Genomic DNA, 12,207 nt, shown 5'->3' with positions numbered 1-12,207 from the left:
TGTTTAAAAAGGTAGTTGTAGTAAATAAGTCATTGGTCTTGCAAAATTCTATCATGTAAACTCCTGCATAATTTCTATAACCAAGATCATAGTTTCTAATTACTGATCCTTCCTTTTGTTTCCAACCTTTGCAATCAAATCACTAGTAATTATCAATGCATCTTGCTTAGATGTTTGATCAGTTTCAGACCAAAAAAGTTGGTAGAATTCACCAATTTCATTATCACTGTCTTTAGTGGTTGGTGCATAAATTTGTATAATAATGGTATTAACTGGTCTACCTTTTTAGTGTAGAGATACTATCCTGTCACACATAGCATTGTACTTCAAGATAGATCTTGCAATGTTATTTTTGATCGTGAGTTCCTCTTGAATTTGTCATTCTCAGCATAGTGAACCTTATGACTTTCTGATTCAGAATCATCTATACCAAGTTCACTGCAGCACACTAACGCCTAGGGTGTTGATCTTTATGCATTCCATTTCACTTTTGGCAACTTCCAGTTTTCCTAGATTCATAATTAGTGTATTCCTTGTTCCAGTTATTAACGGATGCTTGCAGCTGTTTCTTTACATTTGAGTTTTGCCCCATCACCAGAACAAAGTCCCCAAAGCTTTACTCCATTTGCATTATCATGTTTAACTGTACTTTGAGGAGGCAGGTCTTCCCCAGTCATTTTTTGAGTGTCTTCCAACCGAAGGGACTCATCTAATGGCAATATACCTGACAGTGTTTTGCTGCTATTCATAAGATTTTCAGTGGCTCAACATTCCGAAGTAGTCTGCCTCTTCTACCTTGTCTGTCCTGTTCTGCAAGCTCTACCTGAAATGTGTTCAGCATGGGTGACTGCTGCTATTCAAAATACCAGTGACATTTCTTCCAGTATCACAACAACATGCAAGCCACCACAGTAGGACAAACTGGCAGTGGTGGTTCCCTCTAAGTTTGCCTTTTGTTGTTGTTATTGCAAACTGGTGTCTCTTGTTCCCTGATTTTGTTCTTGTAGGTTGTTTTACACTGAGTACTTTTATATCTGGGTTGAATAGTTCTGGGTGGTAATATCATGTATTTTTTTACATTATAATTTCTACTAGGAAGTCTATATGTCTAAATTAACAACCCATCTAGTCTGGACAGAACTAATAACCTGAGCAAGTCTGTGCTTCATTTACAATAAACTTGAAATTGAACGTGGCCCATCCTGCAGAATCATTGTGTCACTACCTATTTCTACTGTGATCTGTAGGGCAGTTGTATTCAGGTCTTTACGTTGTTCCTTGTGATGGCTTGCTTTTGGTGTATAACTTTGTAAAGGGAGCCCAGCAGTGTTTAGAAATGAAAGAGTGTAATTGGCATCTTCGTTAGAAGCTGAGTTTGTCACAACTAATTTCTGCTACTACTGACATCATGTAAGTGTGGTTGGACTTTATCATATAGAATTTTGTGTGAGGTGCATGAAATGAGTATTTAGTAGATTTGTAGTCAGCAAGACTTTGTGGTCTAGTTGTTGTTGTTAGGTGCTATTGAGTTGGTACCGACTCATAGCGACCCTATGCACAGCAGAACGAAACACTGCCTGATCCTGGACCATCCTCACTACTGTTGCCATGCTTGAGTCCATCGATGCTGCCACTTGGCCAGTCCATCTTGTTGGGGTTCTTCCTCTTTTCCTCTGAGCCTCCACCTTACTAAACATGATGTCTTGCTCCAGCGACTGGTCCCTCCTGACAATATGTCCAAAGTATGAGAGACTAACTTTGGCCATCTTGGCTTCCAAGGAGCAAAGGTCAAAATGACCAAATAGTTTTTACGCAGCTGCTAGTGGTCCTAGAAGGAACCCTGGTGGTGTAGTGGTTATGCATTGGGGTGCTATAACCACAAGATTAGCAATTCAAATCCACTAGCCACTCTGTGGGAGAAAGATGAAGTTTTCTGCTCCTGCAAAGCTCTTCAGCCTATATAAGATCTCTGTGAATTAGAACCAACTTGATGGTACACAACCACCAACCACTACCAACACCAGTGGTCATAAGGAAAGGAAAAATAGGATAATGCTGTTTCCCAGGGATATTATGAATATAATAAGAAGACAGTTTAAAAGTGTTTTGGAAGTAAAAGGACTGTTATCCTTGGAAGAGGTAAGATATATAGGTAAAGATATAGATAAATAAGATATTTAATTATTTTCCTTTTCCCTCTTCTGATTATTTAAGTGTGCTTTACTCTGTAGAAAGTCTGGAGTGAGTGACCACTATGCTTTGGATGATATTCATGCCCTTCACTTAACTAGGAAGACTGTGAGAAGTCTGAATTACCAGAAGAAATTAGATGTGAGTAGGATATGTTCTTATCTCTTCTTTTTACTGGAAAGTATTTTGGCTTATGTGCAGCTTGGACTTCTTTAGATTATGTCTTAAAGCAGGTTAATTAATAAGATTTATCTGTGTTTCTTCAGGTTACCATTGAACCTTCTGAAGACCCTTTATTTCCTGCTGATGAATTATATGGAATAGTTGGTGCCAACCTTAAGAGAAACTTCGATGTTCGAGAGGTATGTGAAATGCAACTGTGAGCTATAGACTAAGCTTTCCATTTCCTGAATTGTGTAACCTCTTTCAAAACTAAAGTCTATTTAGATATGTTCATGCTTAGGGATCACTGGAGTGACGTGTACAGGAAAGGTATCCTTCCATAGTGTAGGTATCTTTGATACGTAGCAAAGATTGAACCAAAAGCCCAACCTTTTGCCATCAAGTTGATTCGGATTTGTAGTGACCATACAGGACAGAATAGCACTGCTCCTGAGGGTTTCTGAGGCTGTAAATTCCTGCTGGAGCAAGCAGCCTCATCTTTCTCCTGTGGAGGGTTTGGTGGGTTTGAACCATTGGCCTTTTGGTTTTGTAAACAGCTCTTAAAACTTAACCATCTTAATGTACCGTTTTCCTTGCACAGTGACATAGTTCAGTTTGTTCATGCACAGGACTCCATTTTCTTGTGGACATTAGGAATGATGTGTGGGCACTTTTAACATGTCAGCTGTTTCTTTTTGTTATTGCTATTTTGGAAAATGGATGAAATGTCAGTCAGTTTTTGGAAGGGAAAAGACATACCCTTTTGGATCAATATGACATTAGTAAAGATTGAACTTGATTATGGTAAAAGATGTTGCTATGGCTACAGATTGTCATCATAATCTTCTGTGAGCTAGGTGGACAGTTTTTAGGGTTTGCATGTAGCATGTATTCTTTTATTTTGTACAGAAAGGTTTTTAAATTGAAAATTTATGTAGGTATCTTGCTTTTATGCTAGAAGTCTTATTATTTTATGGTATTTTTCACCTTGACTAGTATATACTAATTCTGAAAAATTTAGAAGATGCAGAAAAGCATAAAATCCTCCATACAGAGAAAGCAACTAATATTTTGCTGTTTTGCATTGTATATGTGTGTATATTTTATATAGGCAAGGGAGCTTCAAAAAATTTGTAAAAAAGTTCCATTATCTTTTATTTCCAGTTTTCCAAAATTACACAAACATTTTGAAGCCCCCCTCTTGTGTATGTGTGTGTATAACATAGTATACATGCATTTTTTAGGTGTTTGAGATAACATATACATGCATTTCACTCCAGTATTAAATGAAAATATTTCCCCATGTCTTTAACAGTTCTTCATGAAATATTCTTCATGAAATATTCTTCATGAAATGTTTTCATGGCTAGATCTCTAGTTCCTATAATACTATGCCTAACGCATGGTAGGTACTCAGTAAATATTTGCTGAATGAGTTGGTGAATGTCCATGGTAAGTTTGTGTACGATTATTTAGTTAGGCAATACCCTATTCTATAGAGCATTAAATCTGAGATTTTATGAATGCTTCAATGGGTATTTAATATTAGCAAGTGACTTGTTAATTGTAAGTTTATAACTGGATTTCAATTAATTATAGGCACAGACAATATGGTTCTTAAAATCTGATGTACTTGAAAGGAGTTCTTCCTCTTAGTCAAGTTTTCTAGATGGTTGAACATTCTTTCTTCTCAGCATTAGCACTTTTAGAAATTTATTCAGCAGTATTTATAGAGTACTTGTTCTATATCTGATATTGTTTCAGGTACCCAGGATATAGAAAAACTGATATAAATTAATTCATTCACGGTATTTCCATTTCATTTTAAGGGAAATATTTTTAAAAAGATAAATTATTTCAAGTCTTCTCAAACAATAGCTTAAACTTCTCTCTTTTGCTGATTCATACTCATGATTATGATTGTAACATCACATTTTTCTGTAATAGGAAGTAAGCCGTGTATGCAGATCTTAGGAGTGTATGAAGCTGTGGGTTAGCCCTGGGATATGAGTTGGAAAATCTAGATGCCAGTCCTTGTTTCCCCAGTCAGTGGTACTGGGATTTAACCTCTCGAGTATTGGTTTCTGCTTCTACAAGTTGAAATAGTACCTGGTGCTTTGTCTGTTTCCTGAAACTTGGGTTTTTGTGACGATGAGTTTAGTCTACTTTTATGTGGCTGGGTGGTGTAAGTATAGAGAAAATGGAAGGTTGTGTTACACCAAATAGCTCTAGATCACTGTCCTATTTCAGTGGCTTCATCTTTGTTGTAAATTTTTTTTGTTTCTTGCTGTGCTGCTGCTCCCTCTCTCCCTCTTAAAATTGTCATTCTGCTCAGTGCAATGATTATTTTGAGGCTGTTTACTGTTTTGCTGTGTGAAAAGAATGGTAGTTGTTATATATTGTTTATTAAAAGGTATAATTTTAGAGGTATAAAGCAACTAAACACTGGACTGCTAACTTCAAAGTTGGCAGTTCAAACCAAATGCACCATCTGCTCCACGGAAACCCTATACAGGGTCTCTATGAGTGGGAACTGACTCAACATCACTTAACAACAACAACAGTAGCACCTAGGACAGAATAGTGATTTTCTCCTTAAATTATCAGACTTCTTAGGAAAAGAATTAAAGAATAATTTGAAACTTTTACTTTATGGAAAGAAAGATATGGGCAAATATTCACTTAATTTTCAGCCTTTATATCTTACAAAAGAAGACTTTGGTGTGTTTAACAGAACGAGGCCAGTCTGAGCTTGATGGAGAAGTTACACCTCTCATCTGAAGGAAGAAACCCTAGTGATGGTGGTGGGCTGCTAACCACTAGCTGTTCCCCGGGAGGAAGCTGAGGAGGCCTGCTCCTGGGAAGATGTACACACTTGGCAGTCCTGTGTAGGGTTGCTGTGAGTCAGAATGGACTCCATGGCAGTGAGTTTGATTTTGGTTTAGTTTCATTTAAAATAGCTTTGAAGAACTCTGAAGTGTGCTTCATGTTTGGGACTCTTTAAAATACTCCTTGATGTGTAATTATGAACCCTAAGGATAAACGCTTGAGCCATTTCTACTCCTTTTAGATTAATAATGTATAAATAGGATGATTCTTCAAGTGAATCACATTCAGAATCATTGAGCTTTTATTGAGGGCCTAATAATAATAATAACAAAACAATGTTGTTGTTGTTGTTGTCAGGTGCCATTGAGTCGGAACCGACTCATAGCGACCCTACACAACAGAACGAAACACTGCCCAGTCCTGAGTCAACCTCATAATTGTTGCCACGCTTGAGCCCATTGATGCTGCCACTTTGCCAATCCATCTCACTGGGGGTCTTCCTCTTTTTCTCTGACCCTCCACCTTACCAGACATGATATCCTTGTCTAGTGACTGGTCCCTCCTGACACTAGGTACCTTTTAATGAAGTGTGTGCTTTCGTTAGCACTTTTAAATATGCCTTGTTACCTTAAAGGACGCCTGGTGTGGAGCTGTAGGATAAGCACTGGGCTGCTAACCCCAAGGTTAGCGGTTTAAACCCACCAGCAGCTCCTTGGAAACCATATGTAGGGTCACTGTAGGTTGGAACTGACTCAGTGGCACTCAACAACATTACCTTAAAACAACAACAGAAGAAACAAGAGACTTAGAGATTTAGGTGACCTGCCTGTGATTCTGCTTTCTCAGTGGTACAGCTGGGAGTCAGAGTAGATTCTTAATTTCAGCTTTCTTTTCTTAGGTTCCTTTACTAATTTAGTTCCTCACATCTTCACAGCTTTGTCCCATCTTTCTAGAAGAGCAGGTGGAGATCGAGAGGGATTAAATGGTGTCTTCAAGTATAAACACAGGCACACGTAACCCTGTAGCTTTGGCATTCCTGTGTGTGTCATGTTCCCTGCTTTATGATTGAATCCCTGAAGCTCCGAGGAGCCCTTGGTCTGAAAACCAGCCAGTAGAGTCTCTTTTTCCTCTCTTGTGTGCAACGTGGTATTGTTGCTTTTATGTTGTTGTCACTGTTAAGTGCCATCAAGTTCAAACTCATAGCAATCCCATGTAGGGTTGCTAAGGAGCACCTGGTGGGTTTGAACTGTTGACCTTACAGTTAGTAGTCCAGTACTTTTCCTACAGGTTGCTTTTGTAGTAGAGTATAACATCAGAGCTCAGCATGACTTCAGGACATGCATGTGAAGTGAAATTCTGATGAGAAGATTTTCTGTGTAGGGTGAAATTTTGGGAAAGTGAGAACTTCATTGTGAATTTGTTTTCCTTATAAATAACTTTAACAGAAACATTGTTTTGTAATGCAATTTCTCAAGGACATTGTTGTTTTTCCTTGTAGGTCATTGCTAGAATCGTGGATGGAAGCAGATTCCATGAGTTCAAAGCCTTATATGGAGACACATTAGTCACAGGTATAAAGGAGAAGAATTGAAATTATGAACATTTTCTGTTTCTTTGAAAATACTGATGTCTTAGCTCAAGACTGAACACTTGGCATGAGCGTTATTATTTAGAGCAGTGCAAATATAAGTCAGTATTCAGAAGGAGCTGTTTTCTTAACGATTGTAGTTGGATGGCTTCATAAATTTGTTGTTGTTGTTAAGTGCCATCGAGTCGGTACTGACTCATAGTGACCCTAGGCACAACAGAACAAAACACTGCCCAGTCCTGGGTCACCCTCACAATTGTTGTCACGCTTGAGCCCATTGATGCTGCCACTTTGCCAATCCATCTTAACCTAGATGCTGTGATTAGGTAGACCCTCATTTATATCATTGTGGCTTTAATTATAAAAATGTTCTTTTAGTAAAATTCACAGAAAATATTTGCAGTTCTTTTTGTTTTTCTAGATAAGTGCAAATTTTGAAAATTTCAGCCACATCTTCTTTGTTCTTTAGTCTCCAATTCCATTGGAAAGTTTTATATGTTTAACTTCCTGGAGATAATCGAGAGTGAGTTAGAGCTTCCCACAGCTTCTGCATAGATCTTATGCTGATTGATTTATACAAATACTAGACTGAGAATCCAGAGCAGTAGATCTGAAATTCAGGGCAGTGTATCTGGGGTAGGTATGGGGGAAAGGATGTTTGTAGATTTTAATTCATTTGTAGACTTTTGACGCGAAGAATTTGAAACAGATTCTAGGTCCATAATAATCTATCTTAGACAAATGGCATAACTTAGTTTGTGAATTTTCTTTGGTCTTAAAAAGCTTGAAAATCTAGTTGCTGATCTAAGGACAGCATATCAGAGAATAGAAACTAGCTGCAAAAGTCCAAATTGGAAATATATGTTGAGGCTTAAGGCTAAGTTACAACATTTTCTCTGGTGTGATTTATGAGCAAGTGAAGGGCTCATGCTGAGAGTGGAATTTATGTTTTTGTATTTAGGTATTTAAGTGATTAAAAGCTTTTTGTTTGATATATAGTCAGGATTTGTCACCAAATAGTTCAAGATGTAACCCTCAATGTGAAGCCTTTTAAAACAAGCTAGAGCAATTTCTGCTTTCTCTACAGATGGATGGGCTGCCCTGGTCATCTACTTAAAAGTATTGGCCCTTTTAAGTTCTTGCTAAAAGACTTGTAGCACCCTTGCCCCTAGATTACCAGCGATATATCCGGTTTCCACCATCTCTTCTTGAATGTCCTAGAATTCAAATAAGGTTGGGGAAGAAGGAAGGTAGTGAGGAGGAGAAGAAGGGAATGAAAGAGTGAATGAAGGAAGGGAAATGTGAGGGGTGGGCATGTGAGGGCGAAGGGGGGGCTGTTCGAATGAGGGAGACATGTACAGGTGGTGGGAAGAATGCAAGGGCAAAGTGTGGACATGAGAGGGAGATGGGTGGCTATGACAGGTTGAGGTATGGGCGTGAGAGGGTGAGGGATAGGCGTGAGAGGGTAAGTGTCTCTGGTAGTTGTAAAGGTTTCTTCCTGTCTCAGCACTTACTATACATAGGCCCTAGTTATTCCTTGGACATTGTTTTCCTATTTGGATTAAGAAGTTGGTGAAGGTCTGCCCTCCTTGGGTGTCTTTTTACAAGGGGCTTCCAGAAAGTGCATAGAAAATGGAATTAAAAGGTAATGGAACTTTTCCGTGTATTTTTTGAAGCCCCTTTGTACCCAGCAGGTCCTGTGCCTGGCAAACCCCAGCAGGGCTAAGTATGAATTGGAGGTCTCAACAGTCAGGACTAGTATCTTAGTGGGGAGTGATGTGCTAGGTTCCCATCTCCTTTTGTGGACTGCTAGATCTTTTTAGAAGGAGCTCCGGTAGCGTAGTTGTTACGAATCGGGCTGTGAACCTCAAGGTCAGCAGTTTGAAACTACCAGCTGTTCCGTGGGAGAAAGAGGAGACTTTCTGCTCCTGTAAAGATTTACAGCCTTGGATACCCTGTACAGGGTCGCTATGAGTCGGAACCGACTCCACGGCACATAACAACAAGATCTTCTTAGAATATGACCCCTCTCCAAGTTGATTCTGTAAATGGCAGTGCATTCTGAATGTGCAGTACAAACTGTGGCTGGGACTTTGGGTCTGAAAGACAAAGAGGAATCTAGGTGATCATCAAATCAGCAATGGTTTCATCCCAGAAAGTAATGACTTAAGAAAACAAACAATAAATCAAGAGACAAAGTTGGACTCAAAACAAAAACAAATTGTAAAATTTTAGTGTTTTCACTCTCATTCATTACTCTTTTTTTTTTTTTCCAACTTTTTGTGAATTGAGTGTTTACAGAGCAGACTGTCAGTTTCACATTCAACAAATCATATACTTTGCCTCATTACATGGTTGCAGTCCCCTCCATGTACCATCAGTTAACAATATTTACCTCTATTCACTATTGCATTCCTCTTTGTGCCTTGTGTTACCTTCATCTTTTCCTCTGGTAATCTCCTTGTCTTGCTTGCCCTGTCACCCATGGTAACATGTGCTTATCCTCTAGATCCTCTAGTCTGTGAATAATTGCCTCTACCCAATCATCATAGATTGTTTCTTTTATCAAGGAAACCTTTTTTTTTTTTAACTTTTTACTACGTTGATCTCATACAATATTTGTCCTTAACAGTATTTCTCTCTATTCACTTTAGTTTTTTTAAAAAAAAAAACAGAAACAAAACCAAACCACTCAGGAATATATAATAATTTACATCTCCAAAGGGCACATTCTGCAAGGCTGCCTCCTGGCCACCAGCTCTTTGTTCCTCTCTTCCCATGACTCTAGAGTCCTCAGGCGCTCCCCCTCTCCATGCCCCCATCTCTGCCTCCGTCTCTGGCATCGCTGCTTCTCTGGATAAGGTCCCACATTCTGCTTGTGTGCTTCTCCCTTGATGATCCTAGGGTCCTCTGTTTTTGGGCTGTAAGATTAACCACTTCCATGTTTTTGTTACAAAACTTTTACCTTTACAATTGTGACAGTCGCGATCAGTCATGATAACAGTTATTCACTCTTGAATCTTACGAATCTTATCTCCGTCTCTTTTCCCCAGACCCATCTAGACAAGATGACAGCTGTTTTTTGGGCATATTCAGGCATTATCTGTGGCCTTAATACTTAGATGTGTGTGTATTTTGGTATTTTTTATGCTTTCTGATTGCCTCCAGGTAGAAGTGATCAGGAGATGGGCCTCCCTTTTAACCCTTCTTCCTGAGAAATTTCAAGATGCCATTGTGATGTAACTCAGGATTTAGTTTTCGGCCTATATCCTTTTTAGTATGCCTGCCCCTGTTCAGGATTTTTTTCTAGTGATAAACAGTTCAGGACCAGCTGTGGCCATTTTGTGCTGCCGTTTGGTTTTAAGTGGAAACTGTCACTTTAAATTTTGAGGATATCATTTCGCATACATGGTAGAATTCTCTGGGGGTGGGGGTGGGCTCAGGCACCCCCTGTAGTCTCCAGAATGGAGATCACAGACCACGAGAGACCAATGAACAGATAACCAAAAAAAAAAGCTTGTCCAGGGTTCTGTCAGGTGTCCTTGGCTGCTCTGATCCTTCCCCGGCTTGGGATCACCCAAGATGGCGGCTCCAGGAGCAGCTGTGTACCTTGAGTTAGAAAGCAATGGATTTCTTGCTTCTGCTACCAATTCCCCTAGCTGTAAGCCTCCAACTGTCTAAATATTCCTTTATATGTGGTTCAGAGTTCTGGGACCATCCCCTGAGCCTGCTAGGTCTGGTATTCTGTGTTGCTGATGGAGCTCCTCACTGCACTTCCACCTGTTTCGCTCTCTTATTTATTCCTTTGTCTGTATCTTTTTGATATGTCTCTTATAGACAGCGTATTGAATGATCCTGATTTCAAATCCATTCTGCTCTCTATATCTTTTGACTGGTATATTTAATCCACTTACACTCATTATAATTATTAGTATGTATTAACTGATTGCTGTCATTTTACTGTGTGGTTTTTTTTTGTGTGTGTGTGTGTGTGTATGTGTTCACGTGGTGCTTTTAGATCTTTATTTCACATAATTTTCTATTATGTGTTAATTTTGTTTGTGAGTTTGCATTTTCATTTCTGTTGTGTTAATGTTAACTAAATCTTTCTGATTTTCCTCTTTTTTTTGTTTTTGTTTTGATGTACAGGTATATTATTTTTCTTTGAGGTTACACTCAAGTTATTAATTTTTGCTGATTAAAACAGTCTGTTTTATTTTGAAATCTACTTGGCTTCCTTGCCATTTGGAAGTTCTTTATCTGCATTATTCCCTCTTTTTGCTTTGTAGTTGACTTCATTATAAATAGATATCCCTGGTTCCCTATTTTCAGTCTTGTAGGTTTTATTTTATTTTTTGAAAAGTTTTTATTGTGAATTGAGTGATAATTTACATGGTAGAATGTTGGTTTTTTTTTTACTCATCTTACTATATTTGTTTCATTGCAATGATTATAATCCCCCGAATCCTCATACATTATTTTTTTGTGGTAAAAATGTACTAAACAAAATATTTGGCATTTCCACATTTTTTGTATGTACAATAAGGGGCATTAATGATGTTCATCATGGGCAACAATCACTACTATCTCATCCTTTCATGTTTCTTCAGCAAAGTCTTTGAGCACCTGCTTTGTGTCAGGCACCATGTGTTCTGGGTCTTGCTCTCAGGCTCTGCCTGTCCAGCTGGAGCTCGATGAGACAAGACTCATATTCTAGGAACTTCTTCCTATCATGCTTTCTCTGATCTGCATCCACCAGAGCAGTTGGTTGACTCTTGGGTTCCTAGTATTTGATACCTCTTTATAATAGTTCGAAGTAGACTTCTTTATTCACGTCCCTTTTTGAAAATTATGTTCTTGGCACTTCACTTTTTCAAAATGATTGGACTCGCCTCTGAAATCACCTAAAAGTTTCTGTGTCATGAAATAGTAGTTCGGGTTTTTCATGTTCTTTTCCTTTATTCCTCAGTGTGTATGTGAGCTTGGAGGGTGGACATTCAGAGTGAGAATTTGGTGGCAAGACGTAAATCTGTGAAAGAAGAAAGCAAGATGTGAACACAGAAGTGAAAGTGGAGTGATTCATTCTTCCAAGTTTAACAGGGTGTCTTACTTTAAGCCTAGCTATCACCAAGCTTGACTATGTTTCTGCTCTTTTTTTTTTTTTTCCTTCCCAATTGTCTTTACTGAATTTATTCTGTACTTTTAAGGTCTTATCATCACTGCAGGTGTTTTCAGGTAAGCTAGTCATTTGGAACTGGCCAGTAGATCTTAAAGTTGGTTTTTAAAGGGCAGTATTATCTTTGTTTTACTTTATTTCGTATATTCCTAATATCTAGTACATTGTTGTTGTTGTCAGTGCCATTGAGTCGGAACTGACTCATAGCGACCCCATGCACATCAGAATGAAACAATGTCCGATCCTGGGCCAAACTCACTAC

General features: G+C 38.6%; 1 protein-coding gene across 1 annotated transcript in view; it reads left to right on the top strand.

Annotated features, from left to right (window-relative positions):
• MCCC2 (methylcrotonoyl-CoA carboxylase 2 (beta)) overlaps nucleotides 1-12,207 on the top strand; it is a 123,666-nt gene that overhangs the window by 84,486 nt on the left and 26,973 nt on the right. The window contains exons 9-11 of the mRNA XM_006870957.1: nucleotides 2,232-2,331; nucleotides 2,457-2,552; nucleotides 6,680-6,752. Of these exons, the coding sequence (XP_006871019.1) occupies nucleotides 2,232-2,331; nucleotides 2,457-2,552; nucleotides 6,680-6,752 (269 nt within the window). The remainder of the gene's footprint in view (nucleotides 1-2,231; nucleotides 2,332-2,456; nucleotides 2,553-6,679; nucleotides 6,753-12,207) is intronic.

This window comes from Chrysochloris asiatica, unplaced genomic scaffold (assembly GCF_000296735.1).
Source record: "Chrysochloris asiatica unplaced genomic scaffold, ChrAsi1.0 scaffold00157, whole genome shotgun sequence".
In the NCBI taxonomy this organism is placed as follows: Eukaryota; Metazoa; Chordata; class Mammalia; order Afrosoricida; family Chrysochloridae; genus Chrysochloris; species Chrysochloris asiatica.
This window is presented reverse-complemented; position numbering and strand designations above follow the sequence as displayed.